Here is a 23,150-nt window from a genome sequence, read left to right as displayed (position 1 = left end):
GACGGAACAAGGAGCAAAGCGGCAATGGCAGAAGATGCACAGTTTTGCCGTGGGGCAAAAAGTCTGGTAGTATTCGTTCCGGTGGTTAACGAAGGAGAAATAGATTTCCTCTGCTGACGCGATCTCCATCCGGGAAAAATTCAGTCATCGAGAAGTTTTCACAGACGTGACAACTTTTGTGGAGGGTCGCAATTGGTCATGTTGGTGTCTCGCTTCAACGAGAGGCCTCAGGGATATTGTTTCAGGTCAAGGGACACCCTCGTGACACCGTGGGTGTTTTTAGTCGGTCTATGTGGCCTCTCCTATTTCATTTTTTCGGAAGGTGATAAACGTAAGAAGAACATAGGTTCAGGCGATCCTCTCGGATCTGATTTAGCCAAGGAGGTTTTGCTATCCAGCTTTTCATGATTTGCTCATGGGAGTTCCCTGCCCTCTTCCTTTACGTGAGGAACTGTTACAACTAGATCAGGGTGTGTATCAAGACTTACCGCGACTGCGTCTGATGGCGTGGCGGTTGAATGCCATATTCTAAGCCGGAAGGTTGTTCTCAGTGAAGCAGTTTCCTCAATGTTTCAGGCTAGGACAGAAGTAACGGCAAAGCCTTACCGCCGTGGTTGGCGTAATTCTGTGTCTTGGTATGAATCCAGGATGGTTCCTACGGAAGACTTTCAGCTAGGTCGTTCTTATCCGTACTTACAAGCCATTGTGGATGCAGGCCTACAGTTAGGCTCCATTTCGGTGCAGTATGGCCTTATTATTGTCTTTAAAAAAAAAAAAAAGTTCTCTCTTGGCTTTGGCGTCCGCAAGGCGGGTGTCGGAGGTGGTGGGTTTGTCTCACAAGAGCCTTGTTTGATCTTCCAGGTAGACAGAGAGGAATTGTGAACTCGGATTGTAGTTTTACCAAAGAGTGGTTTCTGGGTTTCACAGAAAGTCTTTTTTTTTTTTTTTTATACCGGTGGTTCCTTCGGCATTAGCTGATTCAAAGTCTCTCGGTGTTACCGGGGATTTAATATTTAGGTCGCCAATTTGTCTCAGTTTGGAGAAACAGGGGCTCTGTTTCTCCGGTATGCTCCCAACATGCTTGGGGCGACTGCAGTATGCAGTCAGTTACACGCTGAATCTGTGATACGATTTGGCATGGTGTTAGATGGTTGGATTGCCGTGACCGAAGTCGGTGGAAGCCCATTCTAATGGAAAGATGGGCTCTTTTGGGCGGATGCCCGAGGAGTCTAGGCGGTTCAACTTTGCCGAGCGGATTATTGGTCGGGATCAAACGCTTTTGCTATGCTCTACGAGTTTGATACCATGATTGTTGGGGACCTTTTGTTTGCTCATTGGGTGCTGCAGAGTCGTCCGCACTCTCCCGCCCATTTTGGAGCTTTGGTATAAACCCCATGGTCCTTTTGGAGTCTCCAGCATCCTCTAGGACGTATGAGAAAATAGGATTTTGGTACCTACCGGTAAATCCTTTTCTCTTAGTCCGTAGAGGATGCTGGGCGCCCGCCCCAGTGCGTACGGTGTCTGCAGTTAGTGTTTTTGGTTACACCCTGGTGGTGTATCTTCTCTGTCAGGCGGTTGCTACCGTTTTTTCATGCCACGGTTTGTGTTGCATATTCTCTCAGCATGTGGCTGTGTTTTGTTCATGCTGTGGGCTGGTATTCTACTGATTGCCACGTTCTATGGTGTGTTTGAGGTGTGAGCTGGTAGGACACTCACCGTGTTTATAACAATAAATTCTTTCCTCGAAATGTCCATCTCTCCTGGGCACAGTTTTCTAACTGAGGTCTGGAGGAGGGGCATAGAGGGAGGAGCCAGTTCACACCCAGTTTAAGTCTTTATAGTGTGCCCAGGCTCCTGCAGATCCGTCTATACCCCCATGGTCCTTTTGGAGTCCCCAGCATCCTCTACGGACTAAGAGAAAAGGATTTACCGGTAGGTACCAAAATCCTATTTTTACACCCTAAGTTTACGCTTACATACAATGTCTGCTAAACAGGGTGGTCAATCTATGGCTGATCCTGCACCATGCAGTGCTGACGCCACTGATTACTTGGAGGAAAACATAGCAGCTGAGAGTTCAGGTACTGGGGGTTATATACCCCATGGTCAGTCTGCAGCAACAGGGGCAAATCAAGACCCACCTTTGGCTGCTTTCTCTAATTTACTGACGACGCTAGTAACTAGACTTGCGCCCCTATGGGACCTCCTGTGCCATTACAGCCACATATTGTCCCTGCAGTTAATCCGCCATGGGCAGATACTCTGTCCTCTCAGTTACAGCAATTAAATCAGTCTCTGGCTAAGCAAAATCCTGACTCTCGCCTGTCTAAGACCAAGGGGTCATCTAAACGGGCCTTTACTTCCTCACAATCAACACATGTTTCGGATACCTCATCCGATGAAGATGGCGCTGACACTGATGCAGATGCTTCTGATGGGGGAATCTGACACAAGTGGATGTTCCTTACCTCTTGGAGGCTATCAGGCTGATTCTTTAAATCCATGATGACGAAGAGCCTCCAGCTACCTCTCAGAAACCAGATAAGTTTTAAACGTCAGAAGGTTACTAAATTAGTTTCTCATACGTCCTAGAGGGATGCTGGGGATGCTTCAAGAACCATGGGGTATAGACTGGATCCGCAGGAGACATGGGCACTTTAAGACTTTAAATGGGTGTGAACTGGCTCCTCCCTCTATGCCCCTCCTCCAGACTCCAGTTAGATTCTGTGCCCAGTGAGACTGGATGCACACTGAGGAGCTCTCCAGAGTTTCTCAGAAAAAATACTTTGTAGGTTTATTTTCAGGGAGACCCGCTGGCAACAGGCAACAGGTTGTGAGCTGGCAGAACTCCCTCTGTGTTTCTCTAACAGGCTTTGTTGTGGGTCTCCTATAGCCCCAGTGTGGTTGTGTGTGTCGGTACGTGTGTGTCGACATGTCTGAGGCTGAGTGCTCTTCCCAGGAGGAGGCTGGAGTGGGGACAGAAAAGGCTGTGGGAGTGACCGTGTCGGCACAGCCGACGGCTGATTGGGTAAATATGTTGAGTGTTTTGAATGCTAATGTGGCTCGGTTGACGAAGAGATTAGATAAATCGGAGTCTAAAAGCCAGACATGGAGGAAATCCATGGAAGATGCTTTGTCACAAGCTCAGACCCCTTCGGGGTCACAAACGTGCCTTTACCCAGATAACAGATACGGATACCGACACGGACTCTGATAGTGACGCCAGATTGAATCCTAAACTGGCTAAGAGCATTCAGTACATGATTGTGGCGATAAAAGAAGTGTTGCATATAACAGAGGACCCTGCTGTTCCTGATACTAGGGTCTGTATGTATAAAGGAAAGAAACCTGAGGTAACGTTTCCTCCCTCTCATGAACTGAATGCTCTCATTGAAAAGGCTTGGGAAAATCCTGACAAGAAGGTACAGGTTCCCAAAAGAATTCCAGTGGCATATCAGTTTCCTTTTGGGGACAGGGAAAAGTGGGAGTCAACCCCCACAGTGGATAAAGCTCTATCGCGTCTATCCAAAAATGTGGCGCTTCCGTCTCCTGACATGGCAGCCCTAAAGGATCCTGTGGATCGTAAACCGGAAAATACACTAAAATCCATTTATGTCACTACAGGGCATGGGTGAGTAGCGCTATTGAAAAGTGGGCAGATAACTTGTCATCTGAGAGAGATTCCCTGGACAGGGATAGCGTACTTTTGACTCTGTCATATCAGGGACTCTGCAGCATACTTAAAAGAAGCTGTAAGGGATATTGGCCTTTTGGGATCAAGGGCCAATGCCATGGCAGTCTCAGCTAGGAGAGCATTGTGGATTCATCAATGGAATGCTGATGCTGACTCTAAGAAGGCGATGGAGTCTTTACCGTTTAACGGTAGTGTCTTGTTTGGTGACTGCCTCACTGACCAGGTATCTACGGCTACCACGTCATTTTTACCTTATGTTCCTGCACAACAGAAGAAAACGCCCCACTATCAGATGCAGTACTTTCGGCCCAATAAATTTAAAAAAAGGACGAGGGTCTTCCTTCCTTGCTGCGAGAGGAAGGGGAAAGAGGTCACAGGCTGTGGCAAGTTCCCAAGAGCAGAAGTCCTCTCCAGCTTCTACCAAATCCACCGCATGACGCTGGGGCTCCTCTGCGGGAGTCCGCACCGGTGGGGGCACGTCTCAAACTCTTCAGTCAGGTCTGGGTACACTCGGACCTGGATCCTTGGATATTGGAAATAGTAACCCAAGGGTACAAATTAGAGTTTCAAGACGTGCCCCCTCACCGATTTTTCAAATCGGCCTTGCCAGCTTCTCATCTAGAAAGGGAGGTGGTATGCGCGGCAATACTAAAGCTGTGTCAAAATCAGGTCATTGTCACGGTACCCCCGTCACAACGGGGGGAGGGTTTTTATTCGAGTCTGTTCGTGGTCCCGAAGCCGGACGGCTCAGTCAGACCGATTCTGAACCTAAAATCCCTCAATTTCTTTCTGAAAAAATTCAAATTCAAGATGGAATCTCCGAGCAGTGATCTCCAGTCTGGAGGAGGGGGATTTTATGGTGTCTGTCGACATAAAGGATGCCTACTTACACGTCCCAATATATCCTCCACATCAGGCATACCTGAGGTTTGCTGTTCAGGATTGTCATTACCAATTTCAGACGTTGCCGTGTGGTCTGTCCACGTCTCCAAGGATTTTCACCAAGGTTATGGCGGAAATGATGGTTCTCCTGCGCAAGCAGGGAATTACAATTATCCCGTACTTGGACGATCTCCTCATAAAGGCGAGATTCAAGGAGCAATTGATGAAAAATGTTGCGCTATCGCTGACGATTCATGTTTGGCTCCTAAACTTGCTAAAATCACAGTTGGTTCCGACGACACGGCTGTCATTCCTGGGCATGATTCTGGATACAGAATTAGAGAATTTTTCTTCCAGTGGAAAAGGCTCTGGAAATGCAGAACATGGTAAAACAGATTCTGAAACCGGCAAGGGTGTCGATTCTTCAATGCACTCGGTTGCTGGGGAAGATGGTGGCGGCCTACGAGGCCATTCAGTATGGCAGGTTCCATGCCAGGGTGTTTCAGTGGGACCCGTTGGACAAGTGGTCCGGGTCTCACCTGGACATGCACCGGAAAATAATCCTATCTTCTAGGACCAGGATCTCCCTCCTGTGGTGGCTGCACAGTTCTCACCTTCTGGAGGGCCGCAGGTTTGGGATTCAGGATTGGATCCTGGTGACCACAGATGCAAGTCTCCAAGGGGAGAAATTTTCAGGGAAAATGGTCAAGCCAGGAAGCTTGTCTGCACATAAACAATGTGGAATTAAGAGCCATTTACAACGGCATTCTGCAAGCGGAACATCTTCGTGGTCTGCCCGTCTTGATTCAGTCAGACAACATAACAGCAGTGGCGTACATAAACCAAAAAAAAAGAAAATATATGAAGCGCCTGTGTCAGTATAGAATAGATTATTAGTCTTTAAATATTAATGGTTGAGCCCACGTTCGCTTGACTCAAGGGGCTGTATACACCCCTAATTTAAACAATAGAGAACAGCAGGGAAAAGGTCCAGCGCTCATGGGTTCATACCATTATTCCTATAAACATATTCAGAGCCGGCAAATATATATATTAAAAAAACAATTTGTTTTTATTTATACTTATAATAACATCTGTAGTTGATAATATTAAAATTTTAGATATACTTTATGTAATAAATTAATACAATAAAATAATATTGCTTGCTGGCCAGCGGTTGTATTATTGGCAAGAGAAACTCTGCTTCCCTCTGTGGGGAGTATTGTGTTACAGAGGCTGTGTTGTAACACTATCAGTGTTGGCAACTTTGTATCAGTTCATATAATAACTGTTGCACATGAGTGATGTAGTGGCTGCAGACGGAGTTTAAATGTATCCGATTACCTCCTTTGTAGATTCAGCGGTGTGGTCCTTCCCCGTTATGCCGAGCGTCCTCGGCAATAATAGATATGTCTGCGGGGGTTGCCTTTTGTTATCACCGGCTGTAAATTGTTCCACGGGAGGATGGATGTAAGGCCGTTCTGCTGGTGGAGCCACTTGTTCAGGTCGGAAGCGGCGAAGCTCGTAGCGGGATGGACGGATGGCAAAGTCCTATATTGTTCCCGTTCTGCTGAGCCGTACACAACACCGCCTCCGTACTTGCCAAAAAACACTGCTGCAGCAACACACTAGTGGGCGGAGACTGACGCGTTTCGTCACGGAAGCACGTGACTTTTTCCTTGAAAAAGTCACGTGCTTCCGTGACGAAACGCGTCAGTCTCCGCCCACTAGTGTGTTGCTGCAGCAGTGTTTTTTGGCAAGTACGGAGGCGGTGTTGTGTACGGCTCAGCAGAACGGGAACAATATAGGACTTTGCCATCCGTCCATCCCGCTACGAGCTTCGCCGCTTCCGACCTGAACAAGTGGCTCCACCAGCAGAACGGCCTTACATCCATCCTCCCGTGGAACAATTTACAGCCGGTGATAACAAAAGGCAACCCCCGCAGACATATCTATTATTGCCGAGGACGCTCGGCATAACGGGGAAGGACCACACCGCTGAATCTACAAAGGAGGTAATCGGATACATTTAAACTCCGTCTGCAGCCACTACATCACTCATGTGCAACAGTTATTATATGAACTGATACAAAGTTGCCAACACTGATAGTGTTACAACACAGCCTCTGTAACACAATACTCCCCACAGAGGGAAGCAGAGTTTCTCTTGCCAATAATACAACCGCTGGCCAGCAAGCAATATTATTTTATTGTATTAATTTATTACATAAAGTATATCTAAAATTTTAATATTATCAACTACAGATGTTATTATAAGTATAAATAAAAACAAATTGTTTTTTTAATATATATATTTGCCGGCTCTGAATATGTTTATAGGAATAATGGTATGAACCCATGAGCGCTGGACCTTTTCCCTGCGTACATAAACCACCAGGGCGGAACAAGGAGCAGAGTAGCGATGGCCGAGGCCACAAAAGTTCTTCGCTGGGCGGAGAGACATGCAAGCGCTCTGTCAGCAGTCTTCATTCCAGGAGTGGACAACTGGGAAGCAGACTTCCTCAGCAGACACGATCTCCATCCAGGAGAGTGGGGTCTTCATCAAGAGGTCTTTGCAGAATTGACACATCGTTGGGGAATTCCTCAAATAGACATGATGGCGTCCCGCCTCAACAAGAAACTTCAGAGATATTGTTCCAGGTCAAGGGACCCTCAAGCAATAGCGGTGGACGCCCTAGTGACACCGTGGGTGTTTCCGTCGGTCTGTGTGTTCCCTCCACTTCCACTCATTCCAAAGGTGATAAAGATTATAAGAACAAGGGTTCAGGTAATACTCATTGTTCCGGACTGGCCGAGGAGGGCCTGGTATCCAGATCTTCAGGAGTTGCTCATAGAAGATCCCTGGCCTCTTCCACTTCAGGAGGACCTGTTACAACAAGGACCGTGCGTGTATAAAGACTTAACGCGACTGCGTTTGACGGCATGGCGGTTGAACGCCAAATCCTAGCCCGAAAGGGTATTCCCAGTGAAGTCATTCCCACACTTCTTAAGGCTAGGAAAGAAGTAACGGCAAAGCATTACCACCGTATTTGGAGGAAATATGTGTCTTGGTGTGAATCCAAGAAGGCTCCTAGGGAAGAATGTCAGCTGGGGCGTTTACTCCATTTTTTGCAAGCAGGTGTGGAAGCGGGCCTAAAGTTAGGCTCTATTGAAGTACAGATTTCGGCCTTATCAATCTTCTTTCGGAAAGAATTGGCCTCCCTTCCAGAAGTTCAGACCTTCGTGAAAGGCGTGCTGCACATCCAACCTCCATTTGTGCCTCCTGTGGCACCGTGGGATCTTAATGTGGTATTGCAGTTCCTGCAATCTCATTGGTTTGAACCTTTACGTAAGGTTGAGTTAAAGTTTCTTACTTGGAAAGTAGTCATGTTGTTGGCCTTGGCATCCGCTAGGCGGGTGTCTGAGTTGGCGGCTTTGTCTCACAAGAGCCCCTATTTAATCTTCCATGCTGATAGAGCGGAGTTGAGAACTCGTCAGCAATTTCTGCCAAAAGTGGTTTCATCGTTTCACGTAAACCAACCTATTGTGGTGCCAGTGGCTACTGACGCCTTGGCGTAATCAAAGTCTCGCGATGTGGTCAGAGCTTTGAAAATCTATGTCGCCAGAACGGCTCAAATTAGGAAAACGGAGGCTCTGTTTGTCCTGTGGGCTCCCAACAAGATTGGGGCTCCTGCTTCCAAGCAGACTATTGCGCGCTGGATCTGTAATACGATTCAGCAGGCTCATTCTACGGCAGGATTGCCGTTACCGAAATCGGTGAAAGCCCATTCTACCAGAAAGGTGGGCTCTTCCTTGGCGGCTGCCTGAGGGGTCTCGGCATCACAGCTGTGCCGAGCTTCTACTTGGTCGGGTTCAAACACCTTTGCGAAGTTTTACAAGTTTGATACCCTGGCTGAGGAGAACCTCTTGTTTGGTCAATCTGTGCTGCAGAGTCATCTGCACTCTCCCGCCCGTTCTAGAGCTTTGGTATAAACCCCATAGTTCTTGAAGCATCCCCAGCATCCTCTAGGATGTATGAGAAAATAGGATTTTAATACCTACCGGTAAATCCTTTTCTCTTAGCCTGTAGAGGATGCTGGGCGCCCGTCCCAGTGCAGGCTGTATCTGCAGTTATTGGTTATGGTTACACACATGTTGTGTTGAGTTCAGTCAGTCTGTGGCTGATGTTAGTCATGCCGTTGCATGTGTTGTTGTTGAATGCCATGTTGTACGGCGTGTTTGAGGTGTGAGCTGGTATGTATCTCACCTTAGTTTTTAAAAAATAGTTAAATTAATCCTTTTCCTCGAAATGTCTGTCTCCCTGGGCACAGTTCCTATAACTGGAGTCTGGAGGAGGGGCATACAGGGAGGAGCCAGTTCACACCCGTTTAAAGTCTTAAAGTGCCCATGTCTCCTGCGGATCCAGTCTATACCCCATGGTTCTTGTAGTATACCCAGCATTCTCTACGGACTAAGAGAAAAGGATTTACCGGTAGGGTAAATGCGGGGAAAAAGGAATAAAAAAGTTAGTATTGGGTGTATGCTATAGGCCGCCTGGTATCAACGCATCTGATGAGGAATTGTTACTAAAGCAAATTGAAAGAGCAGCAGGAGTAGGAGACATAGTAGTGATGGGAGATTTTAACTATCCAGAGATAAACTGGAAAAACGATTCATGCGATACTGCTAGGGGCAATATGTTTTTAAACACACTTAATGATAACTACTTAGTTCAACTAATTGAGGAACCAACTAGGTACAATGCAATCTTAGACCTGGTATTAACAAACAATGAGGATTTGGTATCGGGTATTATAGTAGGGGAACCCATAGGAAACAGCGACCACAACATGGTCACATTCAATATCCGTTTCCATAAACAGCCCTATACTGGCTCAACTAGGATTCTAAACTTTAGCAAAGCAAATTTTGAAAAGATGAGGGTATTTTTCAGGGATATTGAATAGGAAGGTTTGTTTTTAGGAAAAAATACTACGGAGAAATGGGAGGTACTAAAATTCCTGCTAGCTAAAAATACACTCAAATTTATTCCTACAAGCAGCAAAAAAAGGAATAAAAATCATAAACCGATGTGGCTTAACAAAAAGATTTAGGAACTTATGGGCAAGAAAAGGCGAGCATTTAAAAAATACAAATCTGACGGGGAAGCAGAGTCATTTCAGCACTATAAGGAATGTAACAAAATTTGCAAAAAGGAAATAAGAGCGGCTAAAGTAGAAACTGTAAAACTAGTAGCAAAGGAAAGCAAAGCGAATCCCAAAAAATTCTTTAAATACATTAATAGCAAGAGATTAAAGAAGGAGAGTATAGGCCCTTTAAAAGACAAGTTGGGAGTCTTAAGCAAAAATGATAATGACATAGCGGACACACTGAGTTTTTTTCAACAGTATTTATTAGAGAGCACCCAATTCAGGGACTAACATATAATCTCAATAATGAGAATATCCCACTGATAGGTACTTATTTAAGCGAGGAAGTAGTCTGTGACCGATTAAAACATTTAAAGATTAATAAGTCACCAGGTCCCGATGGTATTCACCCAAGGGTTCTAATGGAGCTTCATTCTGAACTTGCAAAACCGCTATTTTTGATCTTTAAGGATTCAATAATATCTGGTATGGTTCCCAAAGACTGGCGTATAGCGGAAGTAGTGTCTATATTCAAAAAGGGAAGTAAAGCTGAACCAGGTAATTATAGACCAGTTAGTCTTACATCTATAGTGGGGAAAGTATTGGAAGGTTTTCTAAGAGATGGTATTCAGAAGTTCCTTGAAGTCAATAAGGTCATTAAAAGGAATCAACATGGGTTTATGAAGGACAGATCCTGTCAAACCAACTTACTTGGCTTTTATGAAACAGTAAGCGCAAACCTAGATCAGGGTAAAGAGGTGGATGTAATCTTTTTAGATTTTGCCAAAGCATTCGATACTGTACCACACATGAGACTTATCTACAAGCTACAAGAATCAGGGCTAGGAAGCACAATATGCACTTGGGTCAAAAACTGGTTAGATAATAGGGAGCAGCGCGTTGTGATTAATGGATCTTTTTCAACTTGGACTGAAGTGCTAAGTGGTGTGCCGCAAGGCTCAGTATTAGGACCGCTATTGTTAAATATTTTCATTAACGACCTAACAGAAGGTCTAGAGAGCATGGTGTCAATTTTTGCAGATGATACCAAATTGTGTAAAGTTATAAATGCGGAGGGGGATGCTGAGTCGCTTCAGAATGACTTAGTTAAATTAGAAGCTTGGGCAGCGAAATGGAGAATGCGCTTCAATACAGACAAGTGTAAGGTAATGCACTGTAGTAACAAGAACAAAAATAACACCTACCTACTAAATGGGATACAATTAGGGGATTCTGTACTGAAAAAGGACTTAGGTGTCCTCATAGATAGCAAACTAAGCAGTAGTACCCAAAGTAGGACTGCAGCAAAGTAGGCTAATAAGATATTAGCATGCATAAAACGGGGAATTGATGCTAGGGACGAGAGTATTATACTCCCGTTATATAAATCACTTGTGAGGCCACACCTTGGATACTGTGTACAATTCTGGGCACCTTACTACAAAAAGGATATCCTGGAGCTAGAAAAGGTTCAAAGGCGGGCGACCAAACTAATTAAGGGTATGGAGACGCTGGAATACGAGGAAAGGCTTGCAAGACTAGGCATGTTTACACTGGAAGAGAGGAGATTAAGATGGGACATGATCAACATTTACAAATATATAAGGGGACAATATACAGATCTTGCGCAGGACCTGTTTTTGGTTAGATCAACACAGAGAACTCGTGGACACTCGCTCAGGTTAGAGGAGAGGAGATTCCACACAATACGGCGTAAAGGCTTTTTTACGGTAAGGACGATATGTGTTTGGAATTCCCTGCCTGAGGGAGTTGTAATGGCCAACTCAACACCTTTAAGAATGGGTTAGATAAATTCCTAATGGATAAGGATATCCAGGGTTACGGGGCATAGTCACGCACTATGGTTATTATAAAAAAGAGGGGTTAATCGGAACGGCAGTCAGCAACTTCAGTCAAAATTTTATACAAGATAATCGTGCATAGGAGACCACAAATAGGTTGAACCCGATGGACAAACCTAAACGTGCCTGGACTGCCCATCAGCCTGCTTCCAAAACAGACAAGCCTGCTGCATGACGAGGCGGGGCTCCCAGGGTGGGAGGCCGACTTCTACGGTTTGCTCAGGCGTGGTTACAGACCACTTCAGACGCCTGGGTAAGGGGAGTCGTCACTCACAGATACGCCATCTCTTTCAAGAAACGTCCCCCTCACCAGTTTTGCTCAACAAACGTCCCTTTGGATCCGGTGAAAAGGAGGACTCCATCCTGTGGTGCGATCCCTCCTGGACACAGGAGTGGTAGTGCCGGTGCCTCTGGCTCAGAGAGGCAGGGGCTACTATTCAACGCTGTTACTAGTCCCAAAACTGAATGGATCTTCTCAGCCCATTCTCAACCTCAAGTCTTTGAACAAGTTTGTGAAAGTCTCCAAATTCCGTATGGAAAATCTTTGCTCTATTGTGCTGGCTTTTGAGCCCAAGGATTATATGGTATCCCTGGACATACAGGATGCTTACCTGCATATGCCTATTGCAGTGTTGCATCAGCAATTCCAGGCATTACCTTTCGGTCTGACCACGGCTCCAAGGATCTTCACCAAGGTCATGGCGGTCATGACTGCTCTGCTCCGCCGTCAGGGTATCAGGATCCTGCCGTATCTGGATGACTTGTTGATCCTGGCGAACTCTCCAGAGGTTCTCCTCTGTCATCTGGAACTGAAGGCCCAATTCCTACAAGCCCACGGGTGGCTCATCAACTGGAAGAAATCTTCCCTGGTCCCTGCTCAGAGCATGGTGCACCTGGGAGCTCTATTGGACACCCACAACCAGCGGTTGTTTTTGTTTCCGGAGAAGATTCTGAAACTTCAGGACAAGATAAGATGCTTCCTCTCTCGCCCACGTGTGTTGATACTCAGCGATGCAAGTACTAGGCCACATGGTGTCTGCTTCCGACATGGTAGAGTACGCTCACTTTCATTCCCGCCCCCTGCAGAGGTTGATACTCCCCAAGTGGGACGGCCTGCCTCACCAGATCAGGACTCACATGGTCTCCTTGACTCCAGAGGTCTGCTTGTCACTGAGCTGGTGGTTACAGGACCAGCAACTGAGCAGGGGTCATCCCTTCTGGATCTCCAACTGGGTCCTTCTGATGACGGATGCCAGTCTGCGGGGCTGGAGCGCGGTGTTGGAGCAACACTCTCTTCAGGGTCGGTGAACCAGGGAGAAATCTCTCCTCTCGATAAACATTCTGGAATTGCGGGCAGTGTTCAATGCGTTGACACTAGCTCTGCCTCTAGTACAGAACAGGCCTGTTCAAGTACAGTCGGACAACGCCACCACGGTGACGTACATAAATCATCAAGGTGGCACTCGAAGCCGCATGGCAATGAAGGAAGTATCAAAAATCATTCGTTGGGCGGAACGCCATCTGCCAGCCATGTCGGCAGTGTTCATTCCAGGAGTTCTCAACTGGGAAGCGGACTTCCTCAGTCGTCAGGACGTACACGCCAGAGAGTGGAGTCTTCATCCAGAAGTCTTTCAACTCCTAGTGGACAAGTGGGGCCTACCAGATGTAGACCTGATGGCGTCTCGACAAAATAACAAGCTTCCGGTCTTCGGAGCAAGGACAAGGGATCCTCAAGCAGCGTTCGTGGGCACACTGGCAATTCCATGGAACTTTCGGCTGCCATACATGTTCCCTCCGGTGTCACTTCTGCCCAGGGTGTTAAGGAAGTTCAAGCAAGAAGGAGGAATACTACTTCTTATCGCTCCAGCATGGCCCAGACAGCATTGGTTCTCAGACCTGCAGGGTCTCTCGATAGTGTCCTCTTCTACTTCCGCAACGCCCAGACCTCCTCGTTCAGGGCCTTTGTATCTACCAGGATTTGGCCTGGCTGGCTTTGATGGCTTGGCTCTTGAAGCTTCTATACTGAGGGTCAAAGGATTTTCTGAGGCAGACATTCAAACTATGTTAAAGGCCTGTAAACGGGCTACTGCTCGGATTTATTATAGGGCCGGGAATTCTTACTTCACATAGTGTGTTGCTAAGAATTATGGTGCATTCAAATTCAGTATTGCCAAAATTTTGTCGTTCCTGCAACAGGGCCTGGACTTAGGCCTTCGTCTGGCCTCCCTCAAGGTACAAATTTCTGCCTTGTCGATATGGTTTCAGAGAAAAATTGTGACTCTGCCTGGTGTTCATACATTCACTCAGGGTATTTTACTAATTCAACCTTCCTATGTTCCACCTGTGGCTCCTTGGGATTTGTCGGTTGCTCTAGACCACAAGTTCTCAAACTCGGTCCTCAGGACCCCACACAGTGCAGGTCTCCTCACAGAATCACAAGTGAAACAATTACATCCACCTGTAGACCTTTCAAAATGTGTCAGTGAGTAATTAATACACCTGTTCACTCTCTAGGTTACCTGCAAAACATGCACTGTGTGGGGTCCTGAGAACCGAGTTTGAGAACCACTGTTCTAGACGCCTTACAAGAGTCTCCGTTTGAACCTCTTGAGTCTGTAGACCTTAAGTGGCTTACTCTTAAGGTCTTGTTTCTGCTGGCTATTGCCTCTGCTAGATGGGTTTCAGACTTGGGTGCCTTGTCCTGTCGGTCACCCTTTCTGATTTTTCACCGTGACCAGGCCGTTCTTAGAACTCGTCCGGGTTATTTGCCTAAGGTGGTGATGTCTTTCCACCTTTAACCAGGAAATTGTGGTTCCGGCATTTACCTCTCCAGGTTTATCCTCCAAAGAGCGGTCTTTGGATGTGGTACGGACTCTCTGTATTTATGTGAAGAGAACAGCTTCTCTTAGGAGATCTGATTCCCTCTTTGTCCTTTTTGGTTTTCACAAACGTGGCTGGCCTGCGAATAAGCAGACCCTGGCCAGATGGATTAGAATGGTGATTGCGCAAGCTTATGTACAGGCTGGCCTTCCAGATCCTGCTACCATCAAAGCCCATTCTACTTGGTCTGGTTGACCTTCTTGGGTGGCCCGTCGTGGTGCGACCCTTGAACAATTGTGCAAGGCGGCTACGTGTTCCTCAGTGAACACGTTTATTAGGGGCTATGCCTTCGATACTTCCGCCTCCCAGGATTTTTCGTTTGGACGCCGGGTCCTTGTGCCCGCTTCAATGCGTCCCCTCCAATGAGGAACTGTTTTAGGACATCCCAATGTTTTCCCTGTGGAACCCAGTGTACCCCGCTGCAGAAAGAGATTTATGGTAAGAACTTAGTTGTTAAATCTTTCTGCGAGGTACACTGGGTTCCACAGGCCGCCCACCCTGACACACTTAGCTTCTTTGGGTTTGTAAGGAATTAGCTGCTGATACCTGGTGTACGTGGCTACTAACTGTTGTCGTCTCTTTTGCCTGCTACTCCATTGGACTGGTTAACGAAACTGAGCTCCTGTGCACGGAGGCGGGGTTATAGAGGAGGCGGCACTGAGTATCTTGGGAACAGTCAAAGCTTTTAGCCTGTTGGTGCCTTGGATCAAGATCCTACTCTACACCCCGATGTTATCCCTGTGGAACCCAGTGTATCTCGCAGAAAGATTTAACAGTAAGTTCTTACCATAAATCTCTATCTAATCTATCTATCTATCTATCTCTATATTATACACAGTGGGGCAAAAGATTATTTGGACAGCCACCGATTGTGCAAGTTGACCCACTTAAAAAGGTGAGAGGTCTGTAATTTCCAGTATAGGTACACTTCAACTGTGAGAGACAGAATCTGGGGGGAAAAAACAAAAACAGGAAATCACATTGTATGATTTTAAAACAATTTACTTTTATATTACCAAGCGGCAAGATTTCTGGCTCTCACAGACCTGTTACTACTTCTACCTGTTTGAACTGGTTATCTGTATAAAAGACACCTGTCCACACCCTCAAACAGTCAGACTGTTACTTCTCCACCATGGCCAAGACCAGAGTGTTGTCTAAGGACACCAGGGATATAATTGTAGAGCTGCACAACGCTGGGATGAGCTACTCAACAATAGGCAAGCAGCTTGGTAAGAAGAGATCAACTGTTGGTGCAATTATTAAAAAATGTAAGAAATACAAGATCACTGACTATCTCCCACGACCTGGGGCTCCATGCAAGATCTCACCTCGTGGGGTATCAATGATCTTGAGAACGGTGAGGAATCAGCCCAGAACTGCACAGGGGGACCTGGTCAATGACCTCAAGAGAGCTGGGACCACAGTCACAAAGGTTACCATTAGTAACGCACTACGTCGTCATGTATTGAAATCCTGCAGCGCCTGAAAGGTCCCCCTGCTTAAGCCAGCACATGTCCAAGCCCGTCTAAAGTTTGTCAGTTGGCAGCTGGATGATCCAGAAGAGGATTGGGAGAATGTTATATGGTCAGATGAGAGCAAAATAAAACTTTTTGGTATAAACGCCACTCAGTGTTTGGGGGGAGAAGAATGATGAATGGCATCCCAAGAACACCATACCCACTGTGAAGCATGGGGGTGGAAACATCATGCTTTGGGGCTGCTTTTCTGCAAAGGGGACTGGACGACTGATCCGTATTAAGGAGAGGATGAATGGCGCCATGTATTGTGAGATTTTAGGCAAAATCCTCCTTCCCTCAGTAAGAGCATTGACGATGGAACGTGGCTGGGTCTTCCAGCATGACAATGACCCCAAACACAGCGCCCGGGCAACTAAGGAGTGGCTCCGTAAGAAGCATTTCAAGGTCCTGCAGTGGCCTAGCCAGTCTGGAGACCTCAACTCAATAAAAAATCTGTGGAGGGAGTTGAAAGTCTGTGTTGCCCGGCGACAGCCCAAAAACATGACCGATCTAGAGAAGATCTGTGTGGAAGAGTGGGCCAAAATACCTGCTACAGTGTGTGCTAACCTGGTCAAGAACTACAGGTAACGTTTGACCTCTGTAATTGCCAACCGAGGTTATATTACTTTAAGTATTGATAAACTTTTAAAGTATTGAGTTAAACTTTTTGATTGTCCAAATATTTATTTTCCGCAAGAATATACAAATTGTTTAAAAATCATACAATGTGATTTCCTAGGTTTTTTTTTTCCAGATTCTGTCTCTCACAGTTGAAGTGTACCTATGATGGAAATTACAGACCTCTCATCTTTTTAAGTGGCTCAACTTGCACAATCAGTGGCTATCCAAATACTTTTTTGCCCCACTGTTTGTGTGTATATGTATATATAATATTTTAGTGTAGTAGCACAGACACTTCGGCACTTAGGTACAATCCGTGAAACTGAGCAACGTTATACGTATAAAAATCTGGAATCAATTGAACACTCCTCATACGTTGTGTGAGTGGCAGCTTATAAAACAGAACATTGTGTTTGGTGTACACATATGGTTAAATGCAGGAAATAGTGAATACAAGCGCCCAAGAATGTGGAAATTATAGCCAAACAGGTATAAATAAAGAAGAAGAAAAAAAAGGATAATAAAACCGTCCCGAAACACTTATCTGGTTAAGAAAGCTTTGATCAAACGGCCATTATTTGAAGCTTAATACATGTAAACAAGAGAGAAAACAACAAACATAGTGTGTACCATTCACAAAATCGTGATATGTCACTGCATAATTTCACAAGGCATCTTTAGGGAACATGCTTATTCCCAATTAAACTCCATTATCAACCTCAACAATGATAAGTTAAAATACATAGATTTAATATAGACAATGACATAAAATGGCTGGAAAACACGTACAAGATTTAAAAACATATAGAGTTTATCTGTCCATAAAGGAGATATCAGCAAACCGTCCCAACGCGTTTCGTCCGTCAGTGTCTGGACTTCATCAGGGGGATAGACACAATTAGCCTAAAAGCTCTATTTATACCAAAAGTTAGTGACTGTCTATAGCCAGTGATTATGACATCATTTCCTGTACTCATGATAATTTTAAGCAACAAGATAAACCAAAAAGGAAGATCATACTATTATATATCCAACCAAGTGGTGAGATAGGTTATTAATTATAACCAGTGGATGAACTAGAATAGAAGATGAGCCCGTATACAAGGCTTATGTGCAAAAAGACAGCGCTGGAACGCACCGCCGTCTCAAACAGTGGAGGAGTGCACATGGAAAGCTTGTTTAGTATCTCTCTACTATATTAGGATTACTCCGCTGGCTACTTCCCTATTCGCGGCAGAAGTGATGTAATAAAAATGGTGGTGTGTTCCACCGCCGTCTTTTTGCACACATAAGCCTTGTATACGGGCTCGTCTTCTATTCTAGTTCGTCTTTACTATTACAAAGACCTCCTATCACGTAATAATATATTGCTTTCTTCCTTCCTTTTACACCACACCATTTTCTTGTTCCTTACTTCCTTTATACATCCATTTTCCTTTTGTTAAGCATATGTCCTTATAGTTACCCTGCAGATGTGTCCTCTTACATCCTTGCTGCAGTCACGTTAAGCAGCTCTTCTAGTCACGCCATGGCGTGGCGTTACTCTGTAGTGCTGAGCGTCTTTATGTACAACACTTTTTCCATTTAAATGTGTCTAAGTCGCATAGCTATGGGTTTAGGACGCACAAGCAGACTCTGCTGATTATGATAGGCATGCCACATATACTCTGTGTGTGACTGGCTGTATCTGCATACGAAATGGTATGTTAAAGTGTTTTCCTGGAAATCACTGTAACGTACCATTCCATATGCAGATACAGCCACAGTCATGCACAGAATATAAACATGGCACATATTCATTTTATCAGCATATGCTGCCTGTGCGTCCTAGATGTGAATAAGACTCATTTTTTGCTAAAATAGATGCCTGAAGTTAGCAGAGCCCCCCAGGAGCTGCCGGCTACCTCCAGGAATCTTCTGCTGAATGATGTATTGAGGCAAGATGAGGACATATCTGTACTTCCCTTTCACTGAAATATTCTTGGCCCTGTAATTCTGGTATGTGTGCATGAATACATGAGGACACAAGTGCGTTGTTCTGTGCAGCTATTTGTGATGGCTTATGCATGGATCAAATCCCTATTCTGTAAGGACATACGTACAGAACTGAAGGTTGTAAACGCCAAGAATATTTGGAGTTTGTTTTGGATTTCTAAAGCTCTGTCTCTAGGGAACATTATGAACGGTATTCAAATGATATATCACGGCCAATTTCCTTTCTAAAGTGATCCCCGTTATTCCGCATATCGCTCCCATAGTAACCAGGTTTCGATGCGTAAAGGGTTAGGGAGCCTTGCTACCCCGGAGGTAGCGAGCTGAAATGATGACTGGTGTGGAAGGGGATGGAAAGAATTGAATACCGCCCTATAGGTTTAATGTATTGAGCTTGACCATTTTTATTTTTTTATTTTTTTTTACCTGTGGGTGGCACTCGTGGAAATAGCATGACTGACTTGTGTCTGTTCAAATGCTGGAGCATCTCGTCACTCTATCACCCTTTTCCTCTTATCAGAAGCAAACAGCTGAAGTGCATTGTGAACTACAGTTTGTCACCTACCCCTCTGTCCCTAGACTTCCTATGCCAGAGGTTCTCAAACTCTGTCCTCGGGAGCCCACACAGTGCATGTTTTGCAGGTAACCCAGCAGGTGCACAGGTGTATTAATTACTCACTGACACATTTTAAAAGGTCCACAGGTGGAGCTAATTATTTCACTTGTCATTCTGTGAGGAGACCTGCAAAACATGCACTGTGTGGGCCCCCGAGGACCGAGTTTGAGAACCTCTGTCATATGCCAATAAAATATAAACATGCAGGGAAGACACATTTTCTGAACACTACGCACTGTAAAAGATGCAGGTTATCAGATTATGCAGATTCCATACAAACCAATGATGCAACAAGGACCAATAGAAAGTCCCAATTATTTTAATATGAATTGTGTATGCAAGTATTTAACAAGCATATATGGACAGACGTGTATCTCCCTGTGTAGCATGTGCCACTTACTAGCTGAGTAAATTGTTCACCTGCTCTCTCTTGTCCCTGTAGCCTATGTCTTACCTGTGAAAGTGGAGATGGATATTGTGGTGCAGCAGTATGAGAAAGCCAAACTGATCCAGGAGGAGCAAATGGAAAGACTGACGCAGATGTGCCAAGAGCAAGCAGTAAGTAGCATTTCTCTGTGCTATCAACAATCCTGCAGTGCAGTAACATGGAAGTGTACGCAGAGTGACCTGAAAAAGCCCAGCTTGACTAATGTAACCAGAAGAGTGTCAAGTTTTTGTTTCATTAAACCATTATTTATTTTTTTACCCACCATTAAACATGCAATTATGGAACCTTACCAGCAGGCCTATACAATGTAACAATACTACAGAGAGCGTGTATTCCAAGTGTAGAAGATGCTATTGACAAGTGAGTTTTCACAGTTGGCTAAAACGTAGTTTTGGTATTCTCTACTGAAGAGGTGGCAACCTGTGGCTGTGCCACTTATGTATATCTCGTGTGTTATAAATTCAGCACTTGGAAGTACTGTACAATGGATTACTATAGTTTCTTATACAGATGAGATGAGGCTCTTTCTAAACTGTCTCGCACATACAGTATAATGAGATGGAGACAGATGAGAAGTAGAGCACTATGCTACTCACAGATACCACACCTTAGAACAGGCATGTCCAAACTGCGGCCCTCCAGCTGTTGAGAAACTACACATCCCAGCATGCCCTGACACAGCTTTAGCATTCTCTGCCAGCAAAACTGTGTCAGGGCATGCTGGGATATGTAGTTTCACAACAGCTGGAGGGCCACAGTTTGGACATGCCTGCCTTAGAAGCTGTGTAGAAGTGTCCCGTGTTAAACTTAGTTGCTTGCTCAGCACCCTGTCAGAAAGTACAGGGCTTATACTATGTACCTGAGGCCTCATTAATGATTATATGGTATCAAATATCCTCGCCTGGCCTACATTCTGGGGATTCTGTATAGTTTCCCGTCTATCATTTTACCCAGGAGATTGGCAGCATGTGTACTATCATAAGGGGTACTGATCAACTAGTTGTAGTAATAAATATAGAGAAGCGGGCCAGTATTCTGCCATTGGGTGAATACAGTACCATGATTGGTTAATATTGTAAGCATTTTCCTCAACATTTCATACACATTGTTCCACTGATTGCCATCAGTAGAATTATCATATCTAGCCTCTGTTGCATTTTAATGGATGTTGTATTTGTTTCCTCAATCACATAACACTGTAACTGTTGCAGTGACAGACTCCAATGCTGAGTTTAGTGTATGTATATTAGAAGAGTGAGAGAGTGACATGACATTAATTGACATCCTATGTGACTCAGGGGCAGATTTATTAAGCCTGGTGAAGTGATAAAGTGGAAGGTGATAATGCACCAGCCAATCAGCTTCTAACTTCCATGTTACAGGCTGGGTTTAAAAAAATGACAGTTTAGGGTGAAATTCAAATATTTGAAAAGTCGGTTGGGTGTCTGTTTTTTCCTGTCTATTAGATAGGAAAAAACAGACTCCCAACTGACTTTTCAAACATTTGAATCTCCCCCTTAGAAGCTGACTGGCTGGTGCATTATCACCTTCCACTTAATCAATTCACCAGGCTTAATAAATCTGCCCCTCAGTTGTTTCCTCTTTTAATGTGCATTAAGTATGACTGCTTTTTTATTTAATAGGTATAAACTTGATAACCTAAGGTGCTACCACATGGCACTGTGGTCCATAATCCTTCATTATGAATGAGGCCAAAGTAACTTGATGTCATTTTCTTTTTCTAACACTAGATGGCAGTCATTTTATTCGTTAATCATAAATTTATGTGGCCATTTTATCTCCCATTACTATTTTTGTGAGGCGTTATCACAAGCCTTATTACTATACTTTCACTGCCTTCCCCTCTCTTTCCTGCGGTGTGCAACCACCTGGATATGTAGATTCATATGAACATTTGCTTTCATTCCCTACAAAACTTAAGGCCGATATATCACGGGACCGTCGGCCAGTGTGTACGGCCGATACGTCTGTGAACTCCGTCGTTCACAGACTTATCGCGTCGGCTGCGCAGCACAGCCGACTGCCAATATATCTACCGATATATTGGCGCGTCGCTGTGTGTGTACGGGGCGGTCGGCCGACCGCCCGTACACATGCTGCGGCGGCCGGCGGTGATTGACCGCTGAACTGGGCGGGCGTGTGTACACGCCCGCCCAGTTCATGACGTCAGTCCCCGACGGATCGGGCAGTGTGTATGCACAGCACACTGCCCGATCCGTCCATAGATATCAGTTGATCTGCAGATATATCTACTAGTGTGTACCCACCTTAAGAAACCCTAAAGTCTTGTCATTTGACTTTATATTTGAAAGATCTTCATAAAGGTGCATTTGTGTTCCTTAAACCCATACTTAATATCTCTGTTTCTCAGTTTGAAATCAGGCAGCTGAGGGCTCACCTTGCACAGCAAGACCTGGATTTGGTTGCAGAGCGAGAACGAGCCTTAAAACTCCCACATGTTCTACAAAATAAAAATGACCGGTTCAAAGTAATGGCAAACCGAGATTCTGACGAGGAGGCGACCGAAAACATCACAGAGCTCTCGCATGGTGAGTACACAATTTACTGATTGGTTCACAAAAGCTGTGTAATAAACACATGAAATAATGTACTACTTCCAGACATTCTCCGAATTCCCAATAACCATAATTAAACAGAATGGATTGTTTCATTGTGGGTGATAACCTGATCTGTACAGATCAGCAGGAAAGCGGTTTCTTGTGTTTGTAGAAAGCTGGAAAAAGTGCTGCCATGAGGTTTGCAATCTAAATGCAAAATAACCCGTGTACTGACTTTTTCTGTATCTGCCTGTCAGCGTATGTCCTCCCTGTACATGCCTCTAAATGGGTGTGTCTGTGCTACCTACATATTCTCTGTCTGTGTAAAATGAGTGAATTTACCCAGATATATATAGAACTTATGTCTGTCTTGCCTGCATCTGTGCCCAATTGCAGCACAAACAGGCCAGTGGCCAACTTGGTCTCCCATGGCCACTGGATTGCACGTGGCCAGTCATACAGCCTTTGGCTGAACATCTGATTCACAAGATGATCAGTCGAAGTCCAGTATAGTCATCAACCAATTAGATTTACCTATATAAACAATCTGAAAATCTGATCAGTCACCTTCATACTGTTCAAAGCTTAGCCAACTTCATAAAGATAATACATTTTTACATAACATATCTCCACTTGTGTTGCCATCAAAATTATATCTCCTTTGTGTGTAACTTTTTCTGTCAATCATGTCTATAGCTGTGACCGTCCTGCATCTGCAGTGGTGGCACATTGGCTGTCACATTCAGTCTGGTCTTCATAGCGCAAATCTGTGGAATTGATTGTTACAATGGCAATAGACCTACAGGTCATCAGTAAACGTGTTGTAATTGCTCATGTAAATACAGTAGGAGGGATTACATTAACTTTTTCTTGGTATATTTAAAAGTGAAGTTTATTTCTTTCTTA

The 23,150-nt window shown here is 44.9% G+C and overlaps 1 protein-coding gene across 4 annotated transcripts in view; it reads left to right on the top strand.

Annotated features, from left to right (window-relative positions):
• The window catches only part of TMEM266 (transmembrane protein 266), a 165,795-nt gene that overhangs the window by 129,779 nt on the left and 12,866 nt on the right, over positions 1–23,150 (top strand). For all 4 annotated transcript variants that reach the window (XM_063926590.1, XM_063926592.1, XM_063926591.1 and 1 more), the window contains 2 exons: positions 19,660–19,775; positions 22,058–22,235. In XM_063926590.1, coding sequence (XP_063782660.1) covers positions 19,660–19,775; positions 22,058–22,235 — 294 coding nt within the window. The remainder of the gene's footprint in view (positions 1–19,659; positions 19,776–22,057; positions 22,236–23,150) is intronic.

This window comes from Pseudophryne corroboree, chromosome 6 (genome assembly GCF_028390025.1).
Source record: "Pseudophryne corroboree isolate aPseCor3 chromosome 6, aPseCor3.hap2, whole genome shotgun sequence".
NCBI classification, from domain to species: Eukaryota; Metazoa; Chordata; class Amphibia; order Anura; family Myobatrachidae; genus Pseudophryne; species Pseudophryne corroboree.
This window is presented reverse-complemented; position numbering and strand designations above follow the sequence as displayed.